The following is a 23,223-nucleotide window of genomic DNA, read 5'->3' as shown; positions in this document are numbered from 1 at the left end:
GACCCGAAACTAGACAGGAACGACCCACTAGAAGGCCAAGGATGATTGTTTATGCCACAGCCAGACATTTTCGCCATCGTTGCTGACCCAACTCCAGAACAGGAACGACCCGCTAGACGGCCAAAGAGAAGATTGTCTCTGTCACAACCTGCAGTGCGCCCTAACCAAACCTTGGTAGTGACTTATTACCAACAAAACAAAACAAAAACAAGCTCTAAAAACACTAGTAACAACGACCCACCAACAAGGGCCCAACATCACAGACCCGGCCCGACTGCAGCTCCGTCTCCCCTACTCCGAAGAGTCTAGCCCAACCCAACTCAATCCCACTTCGACCCGTCACTGCTGCAGGAACACCAACCACTGCCACTGCTGGATCGCCGGAACCACAACGTACCCTGGGACACCCCACCAGAACCCGACCGGAACCGCCACCACTTTTCCAACACCCATCTGGACCCGCCCTCGTCAGCGGGTCTGTAACCCGACCCCTTCAATCCTTCTTCCGCGGCCATCCAAGCAATAGGAATGGTTGTTGAGCTACTCTACTACAAAAATTTGTAATTTGTTTTATAATTGAATTATTGTTGTCGGTTGCTTGTTTTTTAATATGAAAAATTTTCAGCAATAATATCAGGAGGAGTAAACAATTCTTTCAAAGGCCTCTTTTTTTAAAAAGATGAAAAAAAAAAAAAAAAAAAAAGTCACCCACTGATTTTGCGATCATAAGTTCATAACGTACTATTGATCAATTTCAATTAAGCATGAAATGATAATGATGGTATTTACTTATGTTTATATATATACTTCCCGAAAATTAACCTCCATTCCTGGCCGGATTAAAGCTAGCCCTACATGAATATATACCTTCACCTCCATTCTACCCAAGAATTTCTCGTGGGGTAAAGATATATGAACATCAAACATAAAGCACACACACTCAGATAGATAGAGATAACAGACGCACAAACACCATGAAAAAAAGACCATAATTATCATGTTGCTTGAGACGCATATGAAGCAACGGGTCTACACCAGAATCCAAACCTGGAAGCAGTGCATGTCTTTAGCCCAACGCTGCACCAACATGCACACTCTCAAACCCACCCACGCCGTCTTCATAAGCCACGGCCTCCACCTCAACAACTACGCCGTCAGCAAACTCATCGCCTTCTGCGCGCTCTCCGACTCCGGCAATCTCCGATACGCCTCTCTTCTCTTCAACTAAGTCCAGACCCCCAACACCTACATCTACAACACCCTGATCAGAGCCCACTTCACCAGCTCCGAGCCTCATCTGGCCATGCATTACTTCCGGCTTATGTTAAACCAGAGCGACTTAGAACCCGATAATTTTACGTTTCATTTCGTCATCTTGGGTTGTGTAAATTGCGTTTGGATTGTTCCAGGGAGGCAGATTCATAGTTGGGTGGTCAAGAATGGGATGGTTATAGTGGATGCTCATGTTCAGACTGCTCTTCTGAGGTTGTATGAGGAATGCAGGGTTTTAGGGGATGCACACAAGGTGTTCCATGAAATTTCTGAGAGAGATATGACACAGTGGAATGTGATTATGAATAGGTATGTGAAGTGTAGCATGGCTTCTGAGGCTTTGAGGATTTTCCGGGATATGTTTGAGCCCTGATGACTTTTGTGTGGCTGCAGGGCTTGCGGCGTGTGCTCATTTGGGGGCTCTTTGGCAGGGGAAGTGGATTCATGAGTATGTTAGAAAGAGGAAAGGGTTGGATTCGGATGTGTTTATTGGGACGGCGCTTGTTGATATGTATGCCAAGTGTGGTTGTATTGATTTGGCTGTCGAGGCGAAGAGGAATGTGGTGTCGTGGTCAGCCATGATTGAGCGTTTGGGGTGCATGGTTATGCGGCGGAAGCAAGTTCTTGTTTGGAGAGAATGCAGGTAGATGATGGAATCAAGCCTGATGGTGTTGTCCTTCTTGGAGTACTAATGGCATGTACTCATGCAGGATTGCTTGAGAAGGGTAAGGCTCTGTTGGACAACATGAAAGCTCAATATGGGATTGTGCCCAAACACGAACATTATAGTTGTGTTATAGACCTGCTGTGTAAGGCAGATCGATTAAGTGATGCATTTGAGCTTATTAGAAGAATGCCCATGAAGCCACTTGCTTCTGTGTGGGGTGCTTTATTGAGTGGTGTTGTATCCATAATAATGTAGATCTTGCAGAGATTGCTGTTGAGCAACTTTTACAGCTAGCAAATGATGACAGGGGAGAAGAAGTCGGTGCTTATGTTCAGTTATCAAACATTTATTTAGGTGCCTGGAGAAGTGAAGATGCACTTAGGATAAGGAAGATGATTGGTGAAAAAGGAATCAAGAAGACACCAGGCTGCAGCATGCTAGAGGTGGCTGGGAAGGTTAATGAGTTTGTTTCAGGAGATGTATTCCATTCACATCGTGTTCAGATATGTACAATGTTGGATCTAATATCTGCTGACTCAGTTCAGGACCCGTAAAATTAGTTATACGATGTTAAATGTGTGAAGGAGCATGGGCTATACCTTGGTCTACCAATACATGTGGGGCATAATAAAACAGCCATCTTTGCTTATTTGAAGGAAAGACTCACCAAGAAATTGATAAGTTGGCGATCGAAGATACTTAGTACAGGAGGGAAAGAGCTTCTTCTCAAAGTTGTTGCTCAAGCTCTTCCGAACTATGTCATGAATTGTTATCTACTTCCCAAGTCCCTTTGTGATGACCTTCAACAACTCTGTGCCCAATTTTTTGGGGGAAGCACTGATGAGAAAAGGAAGATTCATTGGAGGTCGTGGGAGAGAATGTGTCTCCCAAAGGAGCAGGGTGGTTTAGGGTTTAAACACCTTTACGCTCATAATCTTGCCATGTTATCGAAACAAGGGTGGAGACTTTTGTCCAATCCTACATCACTGGTCGCTCGTGTTTTCAAGGCTGTCTACTATCCTAATGATTCGTTTCTTACAGCGGATTTGGGAGATAGACCTTCCTATTCGTGGCGAAGTATTTTGGAGGCAAGACCAACTTTACAAGCTGGTATTTATTGGCGAATTGGCAATGGGACCTCGGTTAATATATGGACCGACGACTGGATTCCCAATATTGCTGCCCACTCGGTAATTCGACCTTCTGACACTGTGTTTGAGTTGGTTTCTGACTTAATTGACTCTAGTACTGGATCATGGGATTCTGTGGCAGTTCATGCTTGCTTTACCGCTGATGTGGCCGCACATATTCTGACTATTCCCTTAAGCAGACGTTTTGGGACAGACAAGATTGCTTGGAAGTTCGATAAGAAAGGTTGGTTCTCGGTTAAATCTGCATATAAGGTGGCTTGCTCTTTTTCCATTGGCCACATTTTTGCGTCGCCATCTACTGGAGACCCATTTGTTCCACTTTGGAAGGCCTTGTGGAAGGCCAAAGTCCCTAATAAGGTGGCCATTTTTGGATGGCGTGCTGCTCATAATATTCTTCCAACTAGGGTTGCCTTGACAGCGAAGGGGTATACCGGTGAGGTACACTGTGTGGTGTGTTCCCAAGCAGCAGAAACGCTTGAACACCTATTCTGTAATTGTTCGATAGCCCGAGATATTTGGAATGCTCATCCTTTTGTTATCCCTCCTTCTAATTTACTGTGGAATGACTGGTTGTTAACACGGGCTAGTTCCATGCCCTCAACCCTATTTGATAAGCTTCTTGTCCTTTTATGGAATCTTTGGAGAAACCGGAATGACATTCTATGGAAAAACCATTCTCAATCTAGCTCTTGTCTGGTGGCCAATGCGTTAGCTTGGCATGAGGAATATCTTCAAGCCAACTTGTGTGGGGGTCCTTCTCATGGCAGACAACAGTTGAGTAAGCAATGGGAACCCCCTGTCGGGGATGTCTTGAAATTGAATGTAGATGGAGCCTATTTACCCCAAGTTCCCTACGGGGGAACAGGCGGAGTGCTTCGTAATATGCAAGGGCAGTTTGTTGCGGCCTTTGTTCACAGAGTGGATTATATCAGTTCTCCTCTCCATGCCGAGCTGCTGGCTGTGAAGCAAGGCGTGCAACTCTTGCAATCCATGCACGTAACAAGTGCAGTGATCGAAAGTGATTGTCAGGTTGCAGTAGCAGCTATCACCAGTGAGCAGCTTGATCTTTCTCAGCTCAGTGCTTTAATTGCTGAAGTTAAGGACTTATTAGGCTTAACTGCAGGTATTAGTTTAAGGTTTGTTCCTAGACAAGCTAATACTGTAGCTCATAGACTTGCTAGTCAGGGTTTTGAGTCTAATGTCAATAATGAGTGGTTTGTAAATGCTCCAGAACTCATCCTGGATGCCCTTATGTACGATTCCAATCGTATTCATTAATAAATTTCCTTTGCCTCAAAAAAAAAATTAGTTATTCATTGTATTCAAAAAAAAAAATATCATGTTGCTTGATAAACAGCAAACAAATTTTTTTTTTTTGAGTAAAATGAGGTCAGCCCTTTATTGAAATTGAGATATTACAACGATACCATGCCAAAAGGCATAAAAAAGAAAATAAACAATGGGAAAGGAAAAGATGCAAAAATTGCATCTGAAATACAAATAATTAAAAACGCAAGAGCAGCAGTGTCGAAACGCAGCACTGATTTTACACTACGGATTGCATCCGTGTAGTGAATTGAGTAGTCGGTGGTTTGACTACCCATCGAACTCCAACGCACAATTTGACAAAAATCAACTTGGCGCCGGAATGAAGACACTCTCCTACCTAAAGATCGAAGCCGGCCAAGGGTGTCAGAGCATGGCCATGTTGGCAGACAATCTTTCACGAACAAATACCATAGAATTGGGTCCTGGATCCAATACCAGTAAAGCACAGGAGCCCCAATCCATTCTAGCAAATCATAAAAATCCTAACAAAGATTGTGGGCCGCAAGCCAAAACCAAACTACACCCGGATCCCAGATCCGGCTCCATTTGCCAAGCCCACCTGGATCCCAGATCCGGATCCTAGTGTCAGCGATCTGGACAGCAGCACCGTCGGATGCGGCCCTATGACCTGCAATGGAGGAGACTCCCAAACTGCGATAGCCATCGCCAACGAACAAAACGCCGCCATCGAAGTCCCAACAAGCCGACACCACCGCTCGACCATCACCATCAGAACCCAATCCCCTCACCTCGCACCAAAATCTGACGTTCTTCAGCCACGTCCCGGTAGCGTCGGAATCCCACGCAGATGAAGATCCAAACCCACCGGCAGAAGAAGAAACCGGGTTCCCACGGCCCTTATCCTTCAACCATCGATCCGACCAAGCACCCATCACCACTGTATCTGCAGCGAGACCTTGCCCCAAAACCCTGAGATCACCGGTACTACTTCCCGGATCCCACTCCTCCCAGTAATCACCGCATCCCTCCGATGGTGTACCAATAGCAAATTGGCCCACCGACACAGCCCCAGCAGCGCCCAAACTCCGCACAACAGACGCACTGCCTCCGAAGACAAGGAAGACGAAGATGAAGAGGCAAAAGCCTGAAATTTCCTCCATGAATGGAGTAGGTATAGGTCACGATAGCCAAGAAGGGCCGCCGCACCACAAACCCTAGCAGAGCATTCTGCTAGGTCTGCTAGGTCTATTTTTAAACGATCCCTAACTTTTAACAGCAAACAAATTAAACATGTATAAGACAATAAATACATAAGAAATACTATACAAACAACTTGCAAAGCATGAATGAAACTATATTTTTTTGCATCTCAGTGTGGCCTTGGTAACTCAACATAATAGTGAATAAATCAAAGTTCCACCATATCATTTGGTCCAGTCTTTCTTTGTAAGTGGGAATTCTTGCATAAAAACTCACATACGGTTAGTTGTGTACTCTATTGTTATGCAATCAAACACTTCATTTAAAGTTTAGGATTAATTTCAGTTTACCCCCCCCCCCTGAAGTTTGGGGGTGTCATCATGTCACCCCATGTATTCTCAATTTTAAATTTTTACCCCCTAAGCTTTCCAATTTTAATCTTCTGTGCCCAATCTGTGATGTTCCGTCCAAATTGGACGTTAAATCCGATAATAGGGCCGACTTTGAGGGCTAAAATGGTCATTTTATGACTAAAAAAAAAAAGTGATTCGACCTCTCTCCCTAAAACCATTTCTCCTCTATGCTCTCTCTCTCTCTCTCTCTCTCTCTCTCTCTCTCTCTCTCTCTCTCTCTCTCTCTCTCTCTCTCTCTCTCTCTCTCTCTCTCTCTCTCCTGCTCCCTAGCCTCGACCTGCGACGGTGACGTTTCATTTTGTCCTCCCCGACATCCCTATGGTACGGGCTTGGCGATTGTTGATCGTGGAAAAAGAATCAAAGCCCGAAAGCTTCAGGTTTTCCGACAAAGCTTCTGCAGTTTTCGGCAATCTTCAGGGTTGCATGAGGTACTGAAATTGATATTCTCGTCGTTCTCTACTTTCCTGTGTAATTAGTTTTTGGGATTGATCGATTTTTGTTGATTTTCGTTTCTGGGTTATTCTGGCTATTTCGAGACATTTTTCGGCAACTCCGATGGCGGTCTAACTTGCCTGGCATGCGAAAGTTGCCCTACTTCTCGTGCTCTACACGCTTGTGTAAGTAGCCCTTCGATTCGATTTAGTTTAGCGGATTTGTGTTTTGGGTTTTGGGTACTTCTGTCGCCGCCAGCACCACCGTCTGTGGTGGTGGTGTCGAGCTTACATAGGTTGTTTTCGGTTCACTTAGATATGCAGAAGTAAGAATTGAGGTTTGGTTGTGTTTAAATTTCAGAATTGGTGAAGTGGTGGAAAAGGAGAGCAAAGGGAGATTATGTCCAGATTGTCGTGCACTTCATCAAGGGCTTTAAGACTGGGCCGGATTGACGATCGAGCCAGGGAATTGGTGATTGTGGAGATTGGGAAATTGGGGATGGTGAAGGATGTGAATGCTGACGTCAGGTATGGGAAGGGTTTGCTTTGTGAGCACAAGAGGGATAAATTTGTGGCCTTTGTGGATGGGGAGAAAGGGTCGAGGAAGATTTTAATGGCAATGTTGTTTAGTGAAGACGACGGAGCAGCGACGAGTAATGGTTCTATTAGCTGGAAAATGGAGCTATTGGCTGAGGTGAGTAATGGTTCTCTCTGTGATTTTCTTGACTGGTAAAACTAGAGTATTTTTTTTTCTCTCATTTTGTGGAAAATTTACAGAATTGGAATTAAGGGAGGCAGCAATTTCCCCAACCACCGCCGTGAAATTGCAAATTCACCGGCGAGTACCCTCTGTAGACTTCGGAGCCGACTCCGGCCATCAAATTCAACCCCTCGACGGAGGTGGAGAAAGGAGAGGCAAAGTCGTCGACGTCGTTTTGGGGAGAGGAGGACAGGTTACCTTCGGCATCGTCTTGGTTGGGGGCCATGGTAGTGGTGAGGCAATGAGAGAGAGAGAGAGAGAGAGAGAGAGAGAGAGAGAGAGAGAGAGAGAGAGAGAGAGAGAGAGAGAGAGAGAGAGAGAGAGAGAGAGAGAGAGAGAGAGAGAGAGAGAGGTCGAATCTCTTTTTTTTAGTCATAAAATGACCATTTTAGCCCTCAAACTTGGCTCTATTATCGAATTTAACGTCCAATTTGGACGGAACATCACAGATTGGGCACGGAAGATTAAAATTGGAAAGCTTGGGGGGTAAAAATTTAAAATTGAGAGTACATGGGGTGACATGATGACACCCCCAAAGTTCAAGGGGGTAAACTGAAATTAATCCTAAAGTTTACAAGAAAATTGGGTCTATGATCTATCTAGATATGTACGTGAAGGAAGATAAACTAGATGACAAGGATAATCTTAGCTAGAGTTGATATTGTTTTATATATGAGTTCTGACTTTGATAGTTTTATATATTAGTCAAAGTCAACAAGTTCAAAATTAATGTAGGTGATCTACCTAGCACGTCCGTCTATTGTTTTGGCCCTTAATGTGCAACCGTGTTTTGAATGATCATCGATCAACAATGATCGAAAGATCAACAACTAGCAGCTAGTTTTGTTATCTATTTGGTGAATTGTCCCATCGATCTTCTGGTGTTCCAAGAAACAAACCTCCATGTCCGGATCATCAACTGAGACAAAAGGACAGGCTATGGCAGACACCCCAGAATACAGGCTATCTCTCTAGCTTTACCTCTTCCTTATGCTCTAATATTACATTGCAACAATGCTCTATCACTTGCATCAAACCTCATTTACACTTTTAAAATTAAGCATGTTAAGGTGGATGATGTGCATTATTTTACTGGAAATTAATAAATAACTAACTAAGGTGAACACACATTACAATTCGCCAATCCATTTTGCACATGTTTTCACTAAGAGCAACTCCAACAGATTCCCCATATTTTGATTTTTCTCTACTTTAAGGAAAAATAAGCCTCTTTTGCTCCAACAGATTCCCTCTAACTATCCCTATTTTAGGAAAAGTGAGGAAAGAGAAAACCAAATTCCCTATATTTACAGCAAATTCTAAAATTTTAAGGAAGAATATGGAGATTTTAGAGATGATTGTAAAATAGGGAATCTGTTAGAGTTGGAGAAGAAAAAGAGGCTAAAGCTTTAAATTTTGCTTCCCTATAATACAAAAATTATAAGGAAGCTGTTGGAGTTGCTCTAAGGGCTTAAGCACACCTCGATTTCATATAATCTCATGTTTAGCCTCCAAATTAATTCGCTTGAGGAGGGATGTACGTTAATCCTATAACGTACAGCTGCATCAACTACGTGCTCATCATGACATGTACAGGTCTACATGCAACTACTATCTATGCTGGGTGATGCTGAAAGAAGAAAAGCTATGGAAGATGAAAATGAAGAAACAAAAATAACTGATATTGATATTTTATAATGGCAACTGTACAATTGCTAAGCTTGATTAACATAATTGGAGTTCTTCAATTTATACTAATAAAGGCTTGAGACTACGCTAATTAATTCTCCTAATTATTTGCTAATACAGTGTATTGTTAGATACTTAGACATATGTTTGCTAGAAAATTATTTCACGTGTCCCCAACCCACTATTTGTGTATATCTACTGTCCGTGCATTGAATACGCTTCAATGTTTGCCGGATTCAAATGGCATGCAATATTCTAGACAAAACACAATAAAGTTGTCGACATTTTGAGCGCCACAAAGTGAATAGTTAAGGGCAAAGCAAATAATTAATAATAACATGGCACCAGATGTAATAATTAAAGTCAAAGTATAATCTACCAGCACTATACTTGGGCTATAGGATAAAACAGCAATTCCAACAGCTTCTCTATAATATTTGTATTATAGGGAAATAAAAGTCAAAGCTTTAAATAATTTTTCTTCTCCAACTCCAACAGATTCCCTATTTTATAGAAATCTCTAAAATCTCCATAATTCTTCCTTAAAGTTTTAGAGATTATTGCAAATATAGGGAATTTTACTTTCTCTTTTCTCACTATCCCTAAAATGGGGATGGTTATAGGAAATCTGTTGGAGCAAAATAGACTTATTTTTTCCTAAAATAGAGAAAAATAAAATATATGAAAGTTGTTGCAGTTGCTCTAAATACCATGTTTATTGATAAATAACAAGCACCATATAAGGTCAAAGTATGAAGTGTCGACTTTTTTGCTCTGCTAGGGTTTTCTTTGCCCTAGTCATCTAAATTGATCGAGCCTGCGAGATGACGGAGGAGACAATGGTTCCTCCGGTACTTTCTGAGGAGGCCGTTGTGAGCCTTCATGGAGGAGAGGATGCGATCCACGACTTGTTTTTCTACTTATGTGGCCGGCTCTTGTCCAAGAAGAAGGTGGTGATCCCGTCGTTTTCGGCGGCGATCTCCAACGTTTGGGGATTAAGAGAGAGAGTTCTGATTCGGCAGGAGGAGGAGGACATCTTCGTATTCCAATTCAAGGATAGGGAGGTGAAGAATCGGGTTCTTTCTGGAGGCTCATGGTTCTACAACAACTCCATGTTGTTGGAGGCCCATGGTTCTACAACAACTCCATGCTGCTACTAGCAGATTATGACGGTATTTCGGCTCTCGATGAGGTACCGTTGCACTATCTTGAGGTTTGGGTGGCGGTGAGAGGCTTGCGTATAGCTATGCGCAACGAGAAGGCGCTGACGATGATTGGTCGTGCTTTGGGGACTTTCTTTCGTGCTTTGACGATGATTTCGGCATAAAATGGTTGCCACGTCAGCAACTTAACAGAGAAATTGACGGAAAATCGACGGCAGGGACGAATTGGGAGGAAATTGAGAGTTCAAGGACTTTTTAGGTGAAATTCGAATGTCAGAGACTGAAACGATGAAACCCTATAAGTATAGGGAGTAAGCAGTATTTAATCCAAAACAAAATAACAAAATACATGCATGAACTAATTAATCAGCTACCAAGATTAAGTTTGAAAGATGAGAGTGAATTAATTTGACGGAATTTCAAATATCAATATATCCAGCAGTTTGGTTGTCGCATGAAACATCACAAGTGGATAAACAAACATGTATTCGATTTTCTTCAAGTTTTAAACATATAACAGAAGCACAAACAGCATGAAAAGTGAACATGATTTATCATGCAGCTTGATAAATACAAGCACTTCCTCTATAAGGCAGTAATTATATATATATATATATATATAAGGAAAAAATAGGTGCAAAAGTATACATCATTCAGAGTCATTGAGTTTTAAAATGATATATTGTGCTTACAAGTGGATCAAGACTATATTAAAAAAAAAATTGGCGGGACAAGACTATATTAGGTCATTTATTTATTTAAAGTCTACACGAAAATTAATTAGGTTTATGATCTATCTACATTTAGGTCATTTATTTATTTAAAGTCTACACGAAAATAATTAGGTTTATGATCTATCTACATATGTGAAGGAAGATAAACTTGATGACAAGAATAATCAACGTACTCCAACACACAGTTTATATATCATTTCTGATTTTGCTAGTTTTATTAGTCAAAGTCAACATATTCGATATGTTGATGATCTACCTAGCTGGTTCGTTCGTCTCACATTGTTTTGTGGCCTCAATAAAGTACAATCGTGTTTGAATGATCATCGGTCATTGGCGAATAGTGTGCCTTCTGTTCTAAGCTTTGATTTTTTAATTAGCTCCAAGTCAAACCTTAATTAACAACCAGACAATGATAAAAATGATCGATGACGACCATCTTTTCTCGCATATCTGTTGTAAAAATTTGAAAAAGATGATGTCTGTCTTCTTTTTATTGGTACCAAACTAGTCGAAGGGGATAGTACTAAAGTAGATTAGACTTCTTTGGTTCAAAACTTGAAATTAACTTGGAACTTCTGGAATTGAGATCGAGCGATGCCTAGGGTTTACGTACTCATCCTGCAATTCTTCCACCAAAAAGCTCCATATATCAAGCCTTCTTATGCTTTGCTTTCGGGTAAGACAACTAGCCTTGGTTAACATGCCTCTATGGTAAGCACAAGTTTATTTTTCATCTTTTCATTTGTTAGTTTTTTTAAGGAAATGAATTCAATTCATAAATTAAAAATCACTACAATTAAAGTTCAAAGCATCCTCCACAGACGAAGGAGCTACATCCATAAAAATGGAAATACATTATAAATGTAAAGCATTTTGTACTAGAATGTGGGCCACTTGGTTGGCCGATCTCCTTGTGTGCACCAATCTGTCTGCTGACAAGAGCACAAGCGCCTCTCTATCCTGCACCAGGACTCCAAGCACTGAGAGACTCTCACAACGAGAGTTTACCTCCGATACTACCTCCAAGCAATCTGATTCAACAATCAGAGGCACCATGCTTCGATTCTTTCCAAAGCAATTTTGCGCCATATAAGCAAGCTAATAGCTCGGCTTGCTTTGCACTATGAACTCCTTCCAAAAAAAAATGCATAAAAACAACCTAGAAAAGATCCTTCTAGCTGCATCCCTAAAATCCCCACCCCCCAGCCTGCACGCATTAAAAAAGAAGCATTCATCTTTTCATTTGTTTGACAATAGTCGATCAAATGACTAAATGCGATCAATTTTTAAAACGGTTAACTTCATTTTTGGGTGGAACAAGATCTAAGGTTAGCATTTGAGGACTCGATCACTAAAATAATTGAAGATCAAATATGGAATATTTTCATATCATTGCGACAACAGCTACCAGCAAATAGTTATGACCAAGTTACACTAACCGGATAGACACGAATATAGTTGGTATTAGAGAATTGTAGCTTGCAATACAATCATTCCTTTTAGAAATTGAACTTCCTCTTCAAATTCTATCACCATATTGTCGATTGTGTTGGTTAAGCCTTCATATTCAACTAAGCACCAGTTCCTATTGGCAACTAGGTCATGAGTAAACATTATGGTATTGCCATTTGCTTAGTAGTCCTGCCGTCCTGGTACATAATCAATCATTTTTAATATTTATTTCCAATTAAGAAATCTTTTTTTTTTTGACAAAAATAAATCAAGTTTATCCATTGTGTGTGTGTATTTTTTTTTTCTTTCTATTTGCCAATCACCAAAACTTGGTTAGAAGAATATTTCATATTTTACTTCTAGCTTATTATATATCTCAACAATTATTTTAGTTAGATGGCTTACAAATATATGGCAAAACCTCATGTATCATGCAGGAGTCTTGAATTTATTACCACTTTATATTATCAAATGACCATACTATTTCCACCAAGACGAGCCTAATTAAGTACCTGGTCTATATATATATACAACGCTTCTCCGGTGCGGACGTCCGCACTTTTTGCTTAGGTGCGGATTTCCGGTTTTGACCCACTTTCCGATCACATTTTCACATCTTAACCGTTCAGTTTTTAGGTCATAATGTATAGATCACCTCTACAAAATTTCAGCCAATTTGGTGATCGTTAAGGCATCCAAAACTGCAATTTACCATTATAAATACGAACAGTTCCGGTTCGACAGATTCGGTCCGTTCGTGTAAATTGCAATTTTGGATGCCTTAACGATCATCAAATTGGCTGAAATTTTGCAGAGATGATCTATACATTAGGATCTAAAAACTGAACGGCTAAGATGTAAAAATGTGATCGGAAAGTGGGTCAAAACTGGAAATCCGCACCTTTTTCTTCGGTGCAGATATCCGCACCTGAGCAAACTTTTATATATATATATATATATATATATATATATATATATATATATACACACACACACACACACACACAGAGCTTCTCCACTGCGGACGTCCACAGTTTTTCTTAGGTATGGATTTCCAGTTTTTACCCACTTTTCGATCATATTTTCACATCTTAACCGTTTAGTTTTTAGGTCCTAATGTATAGATCATCTCTACAAATTTTCAGCCAAATTGATAATCGTTAAGGCATTCAAAACTGCAATTTACCATTATAAACACGAACGGTTCCAGTTCAACAGATTCGGTTCGTTCGCGTAAATTGCAGTTTTGAATGCCTTAACGATCTTCAATTTGGCTGAAAATTTGTAGAGATGATCTATACATTAGGACCTAAAAACTGAACGGTTAAAATGTGAAAATATGATTGAAAAGTGAGTCAAATATAGAAATCTGTACCTTTTTGCTTAGGTGCGGATATCCGCACCTGAACAAGGTTGTGTGTGTGTGTGTATCTGTGTGTGTGTTTCTGTGTGTATAAATATGTAATATATCTATACACATTAAAAACACCGGTACTTAAAACAATATTTTGTGTGTGTATGCCTCGTAGATATATAGACTTGGACAGTTGCGTGTGCGAATACCCCTAGATTATAAAGTATGGCAGCTAGGCAGGTAGGAGTGTAGGACCAGAGGAAGAAGAAAAATTCGAGGGAGGCCCCAACATAAGAGCTACCCTAAAAGTATTCTTATTAGCTAGGGTTATCAAGATTTTTTTTTTTTTTGAGAAACAAAGGGTTATCAAGATTGAAATGGTCAGACTGACTGAAATATGAGTTTGCAGCCAATAATCTTATTATACTTGGAATACAATCAACCAAGGAAAACGGTAAAGTGGTTTTTGACATATGGTTCAATGCTGACATTCTTTTTCATCTTCAACTTGAATCACCCGGTCAAGGAAGTAGCTAGAATAATCTAAAGTCAACTAAATGTTGTGAGAGTATATACATCTCACATGGAAAAAATAAAACATTGTCTATGAATTTGTAAGGGTTTGGGTCACTTCAATCATTGCCAATTGGTTTTAGATGTGAACCTCATATTATACTTTATCATGGTATCAGAGCGGGTTATCCACGTGTGCATGCCCTACGGCCACACGGGTTCCACGTCACCTAAAGTTATCCACATATATGGCTTGAAAATTAACCACACATGCGGGGGTGTGTTGAGAATATATACATCCCACATAGAATTTAAGTTCTTTCTAATTAATTGATTATTCAGCTGTAAAGTGGATAGAATTTGAACATGCAGAGTATCTTTATGCGACCCACAGATTATGAAGCCATGCAATCAACATCGTGAGCAAATTAATCACGTTGCCGGCCTATATCTATTCCAAAACAACTTAAATCTACATTCCAGACGATTCTCAATCAAAAGTCTTAAAAACAAGTTGCCTAACAAGAATAAAATGTTTTTCCCGTTGATCATTCTTGATCATATTCTAAACTTAGCCATGCATAAATATTTCAAGAATGTAAATCAATAACGCGTCTCCCTGTTTCCTAAGAAAAATTCTAACACACAAAGTATATATAGTCTTTTTGCTGAAATGGGGTCAACCAAAGTAAAACATAAAAACTAGTCTTTGTGATGAATATTATTTTTCTATTACCGTCAATTTAACTTTATGAAAAGGCTTACATACCAGATTCATTATTCATTAAAAAAAGCTTAAAGCCTAATACGTATAAAAAGTTACGTCAAAGTTAAAACATTCGACTCAAAATTAATTGATATTAAAATCTACACGATGTGAGACTCTGTCAACTATCCTTAAAATTATAGTGTCATAGTTTGTCTCAAGATCATCCATCGCCTACCAATTTGTTATATAACCATTACAATATCAGTCATTCAGATATTCCAAATTGATAAACAACTCAACATGTAAATGAATTAGGGCTAAATAGTGAAAAATACTATTAAAATAGCTGTACGCCATATCAAGAGCTCAGCTAGCACACGCTTACATCAACAACTCTGCCACCCCCGTAGTTTCTCACTTCTATATAAAGAGCCCAAGTTAGGCCATGAAACACCATTCCAATTAAGTTTGCAAACACAAAACCCTTCAAAATGGCATCTCGGTTTTTCTTAACACTTTCTTTCATGCTTTATCTTTCTCCATTCGTACTTGGTTACTCTGTCAATGATCTCAAAACATGGTGCAGCCAAACCCCAAACCCACAACCATGTGAGGATCTTCTGAGCCATAACAAAAATCAAATCCCCATTAAACAAAAATCCCAGTTCTTCCAGATATCTACCCAGCTAGCCCTAGACCGGGCCATGCATGCTCAAACCAACTTCCTTTCGTTGGGCTCAAAGTTTGAAAATCCACGTGCAAAAGCTGCATGGGACGATTGTCTAGAACTCTATGACCACACAATCCAGAAGCTCAACACAACCATAAACCCTAACACCAAGTGCACCCAGGAGGATGCTCAGACGTGGCTCAGCACCGCTCTCACAAACCTCCAGACATGCCGAGAAGGGTTTTCTGAGCTCGGGGTGTCGGATTTCTTTCTGCCTGTTATGTCGAATAACGTTTCTAATTTGATCAGCAATACTCTTTCCATTAACAACGTACCGTACAACCCTCAGCCAGCTTACAAAGACGGGTTTCCGACTTGGGTTAACCCCGGGAACCGGAAGCTCTTACAGACAACTTCTCCGAAGGCGAATCTCGTGGTGGCCAAAGACGGGTCGGGGAATTACAAGACGGTGACGGAGGCAATAACTGCCGCGTCGAAGCGATCAGGCACCGCAAGGTATGTGATATATGTGAAGGCAGGGACATACAAGGAGAACGTTGTGATAAAGTCAAAGAATATTATGTTGATGGGAGATGGCATAGGGAAGACTATTATCACAGGAAGCAAAAGTGTTGGAGGAGGTTCTACAACCTTCAATTCAGCTACAGTGGGTAAGTGAAACGACCTCTTCAGTTTATTTCTTTTGTCTGAAAATCTCACTACAAATCTACAATAGCGTGCAACCATTTAATTTATACTATAAATCTCTAATTTAGAAGTTTGGTTAAGCTAATAAGCTATCTCTATTATATTCATGGAATAGTTAGATATATAATTAAACCTGTTGATTCTCACCGGTAACGAAAGTGACTATGTCTATGGGACTGAGCACGAACTGACTTTATCAACCAAACGAAGGTTTGTTTATACATGGAAACTCTGTAAGTGTGTATATATCTCTAAAAAGTACTGTGTGTAGATAGTAACCAGATGATATGTGGAATTTTATACTATGAAAGTCGATATATTTTATTTAATTACTGTTTATACACACACACACACACACATAAATAAGAAGCCTCTTGCTATTAATTAACCAACAATTCACATAATCCCAAATTATTAGTCCAACTAAAACAAGGGCTGGTGCATGTACGTCCATTGATTGGAACAAAAACATTAATTTGTACGAACTTCATTTTAGTTTGCAAGCTAGTCAAAGATTTGGAAAGTCAGTGCCTCAATATGCAAGTTACTATTCGTAGTTGATTGTCAACTTATAATATATATCACTAATCAACTATGTTTTGAGTCGGAATTGAATACTCGGTTGATCATTTTAGTGTTGTCATATAATTACAACTATGTATGCTGTTTTAAAGTTGTAGACGGATGAATTATATGAATTATGATTATTAATAAAGATTTGTTCTAATTAATTCCAGCTGTAACCGGAGATGGGTTTATTGCTCGTGACATTACATTCCAAAACACTGCCGGCGTATCAAACAACCAAGCAGTGGCACTCCGGTCTGGTTCAGATCTTTCAGTGTTCTACAGATGCAGCTTTGAGGGGTACCAAGACACCCTCTATGTCTACTCTGACAGGCAATTCTACAGAGAGTGCAACATTTATGGAACCGTAGACTTCATTTTTGGCAATGCTGCTGTGGTTTTACAAAATTGTAACATTTATGTACACAACCACCAAACCAACACTGTTACTGCTCAAGGTCGGAGCGACCCTAACCAGAACACAGGGATTTCCATTCATAACTGTAAGGTTATGGCTGCTTCGGATTTAGTCGTAAGTTCAACCAAAACGTACCTAGGAAGACCATGGAGGGAGTATTCTCGAACAGTTTTTATGAAGACGTACCTTGATAGCTTGATTAACTCGGCTGGTTGGTTGGAATGGAGTGGTACTTTTGCCCTAAAGACTCTGTACTATGGTGAGTATATGAATACTGGCCCTGGTTCATCTACTTCAGGTAGGGTTAAGTGGGCAGGTTACCATGTCATAACTAGTTCTTCGGAGGCTTCCAAGTTCACTGTTGATAACCTCATTGCTGGTAGTTCTTGGTTGCCAGCCACCAATGTGCCTTTTACGGCTGGTTTATAATTTTTTGGTTTTCTTTAGAACAAAAATAAAGCCTAGGAAAAAAGAATCTAGGCATTCAAATATTGAATCCCTGCAGGTAGTATACTTTGTATTTATACACAATTGTAAAATTGTTATACCTTTATGAATTTGTTCATAAGAAATCAATATTCATTAATAATAATGTTTTTATCTTCATGTTTTATGCTGATTTTTGATAGCCTTGTTCACTGTTGTTTCCCTCCGATTCACTTGTTATTTTATCTTCAATATGGTTCGGAAGGTTTGACCTTAATTAGTTTAGTAAATACAGCAGTATCTTCACATTACCATAAAAAAAAACATCAACATCATCGACCTATTAAAATTTTACACTCAAATTTGAGTCTTTTCTTTTTTCTTTGGCCTAACTCAACTTCTATTCAAAGCTGTGCGTCTTTCGTACTTATTTGCATAGCGTTCATTGACAAACATACACAGCTTTAAATAACAGTTAACTTTGGCAAAATGAAAGTCTAATTTAATAAATACTAGACAAGATATATCATCCAACCCATTGTATAAGTGCAAATTGAGATGCAAGTATATGTTTAGTTCGCTCAGATTGCTGTTGGATTCACTAGCAGGATACATATAAACACAACTACACGAGAATTAATGTTCGTATACACTACCATTGCAGAGACGTTTTTTTATTTATCTATACTATTATTAAGAGAAGAGGCTTTGTTAGCCAAAGTTAGTGTGAAAAGACAATAAAATCCTTAGAACTTATATTAGTTTTAGATAATTTTTAATAATTGAGTGGTAGTATGGTAAATAGAAAAATTAAAAATTATGTAAAAAATAAAATAAATAATTTTCAGATAGTTAACTATCTATATCTGCAATTACCACCCATAATTTCAGATAACTTCCCACTTTTTTTTTTTTCAAATAACTTCTATTTTTTTTTCTCAATATAATAATTATAAAAATTTTACACATGCAGAGCATGTGAGTAGAAAACTAGTTTTTTATTATCAAAGCACAATATATTACTAACTATATCAAATATTGTTAATTGATTTTGGCGGGATAGCTTTCTACATTGTTTCAGAGTCTAGCATGTGTGATACGTGTTTGTATGACGTGCATATAATTAACCTGATCTATCCGTTGTTGGAACTGCTTGCATGTGTAGCTTGATGTGTGGTCGAACGAATAGAATCTCACAGCCTTACATAATGTTATATAGTCTCTCCACTTATTAACAATAAACTGGCTGAATTCTTGGAACTTATACAAAATTATCATCAAGGAAATGAAATTAGAAAAATAAAGAAAACAATTAATAAGGAAAAGATATTAAATGGACAATAAAATGAATCTGGTTGATATATGCCGTTAAAAATTATGAGTCTACTAGAGTAGAAATTAACAAGAAATAAAGAAAACCACGACAAGTGGTTTAGTGGATGCACGGATCCCCCCACAGGAATGTTCAAGATGTGGAACCCCTATATCCTGTGTTCGAACGCTGGGTTGGTTTAGTTTTGTTATTTAATTACTAAATTATAAACGTGGCTAGAGGAGGGGCTGCAATGCCCGGTTAGCTATTGGGACTCTCAACAGATTAATCTCTGAATTTAGTAACGCTTTAGGATACCGCAAAATAAATAAAAAGAACACATGAACAGACATATGTAGAGACTGATAGATCGACCAAAGAAAAAGAAGAGAGATGGGCCGGCGTTTGATATATATATGAAAGTTGCTTAACCGGCATAAAGCGTAGAAAATGGAAAAAGAGATTGATTTTTTGCAGGACATTAAGAAGTTAGAGGAATCGACATCCCTTTTGAAGTTTTTTTTTTTTTGATGAAAATAAAATACTTAAAATACTTGATAAAGATTAGAGTGCTAGCTACTTAGCTAGCCACTTTGTGCTATAGAATTACCCCACTTCTTTTGTGGAAACCATCTATTTGGTATTAAAATACCAAAAAGTACAAGACAAATAGCTTTTAATAAGAATATTAAGACCAACAATGTGTGACCTCATTTTCACCATGATTCTCCTCATATCTTGAAAGAAACCAGAGATCTCTCCACCCACTCAATAACGACCTGCAGCATGCATTATCAATTACTGATTATTTCAACAATATGTAATTGGTGCATGATATGGAACATGACTAGCAATCTCGTTAATTAGCATATATGTCATGTTGTTCACTTATTAATATAAATCAAACAGTGTTTATGTTGATATTTGACACGAGGAGTGAGAAATTTACCCATGGTTTTCCGGCAAACTGATAGAAGAACAATGAGAATAGCTAGACTTGCTACCACCCCCACGATAATGGCCACAGTCTTTCCCACTTGGTCTTCGTTAGAGGAATCTATACAACCACAGCAAAAAGCAAATTAAAGTGACAAGAATTAGTACTATAAATCTGCATATCAAATGCACAAAGATTTGAATGGATGGCAACCAAGGCTGCCACCACCTCCTAAAAATAAAGAATGCTTCTTAAAACTTTTCTGATTGTTATCGTTTCTCCGGCCTTGCTAATAAATAATCACAGAAATTTGCAAGTTATAATTAACAAGTATCCTCATCAGAGTTTACAGATATCATTGGATATGTATGTTTGCAGAGAAAGCTAGTTTGCATCTTCATATTAAAGCTTATCTCCTTCCCCCGAACAAATTGTAGCTTTAAGGGGAATCATTAGTGCACTGATTCGAACGAAAGAGATGGCGCTAACAATTTGACATAATTGAGTGTAGAATCAGTGGACTTGACCCACTTGACTATAAAAAGAATAGATGAACACCTTTTGATCAATCCATCGAACACTAACCAACTATACATGGATGGCTAACAAAAGGAACGAACAAACCTACTAGTTAAATAAATTTAAAGATATGAAAGTGTAAATTTGCTCAAACAGTGAAGGGTTTCCGAAAGTAAGTAGCTAAAGTACTGCAACCCGTAATGGCGGTAATGCTTTGATCTTTACTTTATTGACCCTGTTCTGATGAGTTTAATTACTCGTATTCTCTTCCAATAACTAAAGTAGTCAATATGTTCTTTTAAGGGAATAGAGCTTTTGCCCTATGCCCTACAACTATTTACTTTTACAAGTTCATACAGCTAGCGAAAGTTATGTTTTGATTAGGTCTTCAAAATAACAAGATGAATAATTCTCCTCGATCAAGAAACAAATCTTGCGTTAATGAAAATTATGAGAGTATGGTTCATAATTGATTGCTTGAGTAAATGAAAAAAATAAACAAAGAAGGGATTTGTGAATTGCACAGTACGTACCTGAGATATCGTAGTAGCCAGAAGCCCAGTACCTAGCATAACACTGAGCCAAGAACACATCTACCGCAGCTGCTGACCCACACAAACTCTTCAGCTTTCCCACAGCATCTGCGACGCAAGAAGAGCAGTCGTTTTGGCTCAAATCCCCCAAACACTGCGCAAAACCCTCAACCAAGCCTGAACTACTAACCCTAAATCCACTAGTCCCTTGCAAGTCAGCTAGCACGTCATCTCTTCTCCGAAAGAACTCAACATCTTCATGTACAGTCTTACTACATTTCTTGTACCTCAAACTTGTATCAAGCTTGCCCAAAAACTCAGCATGCTCGTATCTAACATAACAACCTTGTAACTGCAAAGAGGCGCCATAAGAGTAGGGACAGACTAGAGTGACTTGATTCACCGCGCTTTCGATGCATTTCGAACAGTCAAAAATCTTTAAGTCACCTCTGCACTGGTACAAGCCATAAATGGCACCTTCTGGTGATGTTGAGGTTCCGTTTCCGACAGAAAAGGCGTTGTAAGAGACTTGAGAGGATGAGCTAACAACTGAGGTTAGGAAAGAGTTGAGGTTAGCTTCAAAGGGCGAGTTTGGTTGGTACTTTTCTTGTGAGCAGCCTGCATAGATGAAGATGTTAGCTTTGATTGGGGAGCCATGGGTGGTATTGAGTGAAGAAAAGAGAAAGAAAAGGGAAGAGATTCGCAGGGCTAAGATTGTTTTGGAAATGGAAGAGTGTAAGTGAAGGTTGCTCATGATGAGTACCAATATGGCTATCACTTGGTGGATTTCTATTGTTTTTGTATTGTGGCTTTGGGTTGGGTGGGTGGTGATGCCGTGATGGTGTGAGACAGAGAGTACTGGATGCTTTTTGGTGTTGAATTCTGATGGTGACCCTTGTTAAGAAAAAGCCCCCATTTTGACGGTAATACCTAAAAAAGTGCATATAATGAAATCAATTTTAACATTTGGTCGGAGAATGCAAGAGTTTAAAAATGAGGTTCCATACTAACAATTAGTACAAACATCGGATGGTATTGTAAAACTAAATCCCACTTTTATTTTAAATCTTGTAATATTAGGATATTCATGATAAAGTGAACGAGGAAACTTGATCTCTTTGCTCGGGTGATGGGAATTTTTGGCTTTTAGGCGATTGTAGTTTGTGGGAGCTAGAATTTGGATAATGCATTGAGAAAATTTCCATTGTGTAGAGTGTGTGATAGTACAATTGTTCTTGGCTTGGGATTCAATGTTTGTTTAAAACAGAGACTGTTGTTTAATCTTTAGTTTGATTGAATTAGAGTAGAAAAAATCAGCATGTGCAGTTCAGTACTCATTAATCTTCAACTCTTAAAGCCATCTAAGTAGATTGTATAGAGCCTAATATCAAAGAATTGATCTGCTCTCTGTTTTCATGGGAGATGAAATCAGAAAAGTGCTCGGTGAAGAACAATGATGGGTAACTGGTTTTGGATTCAACTGAGAGAGAAAAAGAGATTTTTTAATTCTTCCATTACACCCACTACACACCACCCTCCCCCCCCCCCCCCCCCCCCCTCTCTCTCTCTCTCTTAATTATAAAAAATTCATTTAATAAAATTACTATATTCATATTAAACCATGGTTACAAACTTACAATAGGGAAAATCAGTCATTTTACACGCATTTTATGCCTCACGTGCATCACACATGGTCAAGTTAACGGCTCCGTGATGAAAGTTAAACGGAGGTATGACATTTATAAGAAAAAATAATTCAAGCTATCACATTGATAACTTTGTAAATTGAGGTATAACATTAAAAATCATCTAAGTGCTCAAACACTACTAGTGAAAAAACTCAATAGAAAAACGTAATACTTGCTAATGAAATTTGCAGTGATTTTATACATACATTAATATATAACTAATCAAATAGATTGATATGAGGTATGTACAAAATGGATATGTAAAAGTTTGATTCAAACATGCACTGTAAAAGTCTTAAACTTTCTTTTAGGTTAGTAAGACTATGTGTAAGGGTGGCGGACTAGTTATCTTATCAGTCAAGAACATGGTGCGAGGAAGACAGTGGCGGAGCCAAAACTTTAAGTTTATTGGGGCACAAATGGATATATCAAAACATACAAAAATCACTGAATAAAATTTCTATCTATTAAAATGGTTATTGTCATCGTCGTGATTTCATATTTTAAAATAGTTTCAAAACATTCTCTTTATCTATATTAGTAATAAAATGTTTTCTCTGTAAATAAAATCAAGCAATCATTTAACATATTGCAATAATATTTGATTTTTTTAAATGAATATATTAAGTAAAGAAAAATATCTATAA

At 38.8% G+C, this 23,223-nt stretch overlaps 2 protein-coding genes and 1 pseudogene across 2 annotated transcripts; 2 read left to right on the top strand and 1 right to left on the bottom strand.

The window, feature by feature from the left end:
• The first annotated feature begins 821 nt into the window (after positions 1-821).
• Positions 822-3,654, top strand: LOC133717383 (pentatricopeptide repeat-containing protein At3g28660-like; annotated as a pseudogene).
• Positions 3,655-15,232: 11,578 nt separating this feature from the next.
• On the top strand, positions 15,233-17,767 carry LOC133713335 (pectinesterase 2). The gene is made up of 2 exons (XM_062139338.1): positions 15,233-16,139; positions 16,914-17,767. The coding sequence occupies exons 1-2, from the start codon at positions 15,290-15,292 to the stop codon at positions 17,588-17,590; spliced, it is 1,527 nt and encodes a 508-aa protein (XP_061995322.1). The 5' UTR covers positions 15,233-15,289; the 3' UTR covers positions 17,591-17,767.
• Positions 17,768-19,405: 1,638 nt separating this feature from the next.
• On the bottom strand, positions 19,406-22,544 carry LOC133716586 (plasmodesmata-located protein 8). The gene is made up of 4 exons (XM_062143277.1): positions 22,526-22,544; positions 20,889-21,782; positions 19,849-19,956; positions 19,406-19,678 (listed from the first exon to the last, which is right to left on the bottom strand). The coding sequence occupies exons 1-4, from the start codon at positions 22,542-22,544 to the stop codon at positions 19,668-19,670; spliced, it is 1,032 nt and encodes a 343-aa protein (XP_061999261.1). The 3' UTR covers positions 19,406-19,667.
• Positions 22,545-23,223: the final 679 nt, after the last annotated feature.

Source organism: Rosa rugosa, chromosome 6 (assembly GCF_958449725.1).
Source record: "Rosa rugosa chromosome 6, drRosRugo1.1, whole genome shotgun sequence".
NCBI lineage: Eukaryota > Viridiplantae > Streptophyta > Magnoliopsida > Rosales > Rosaceae > Rosa > Rosa rugosa.
This window is presented reverse-complemented; position numbering and strand designations above follow the sequence as displayed.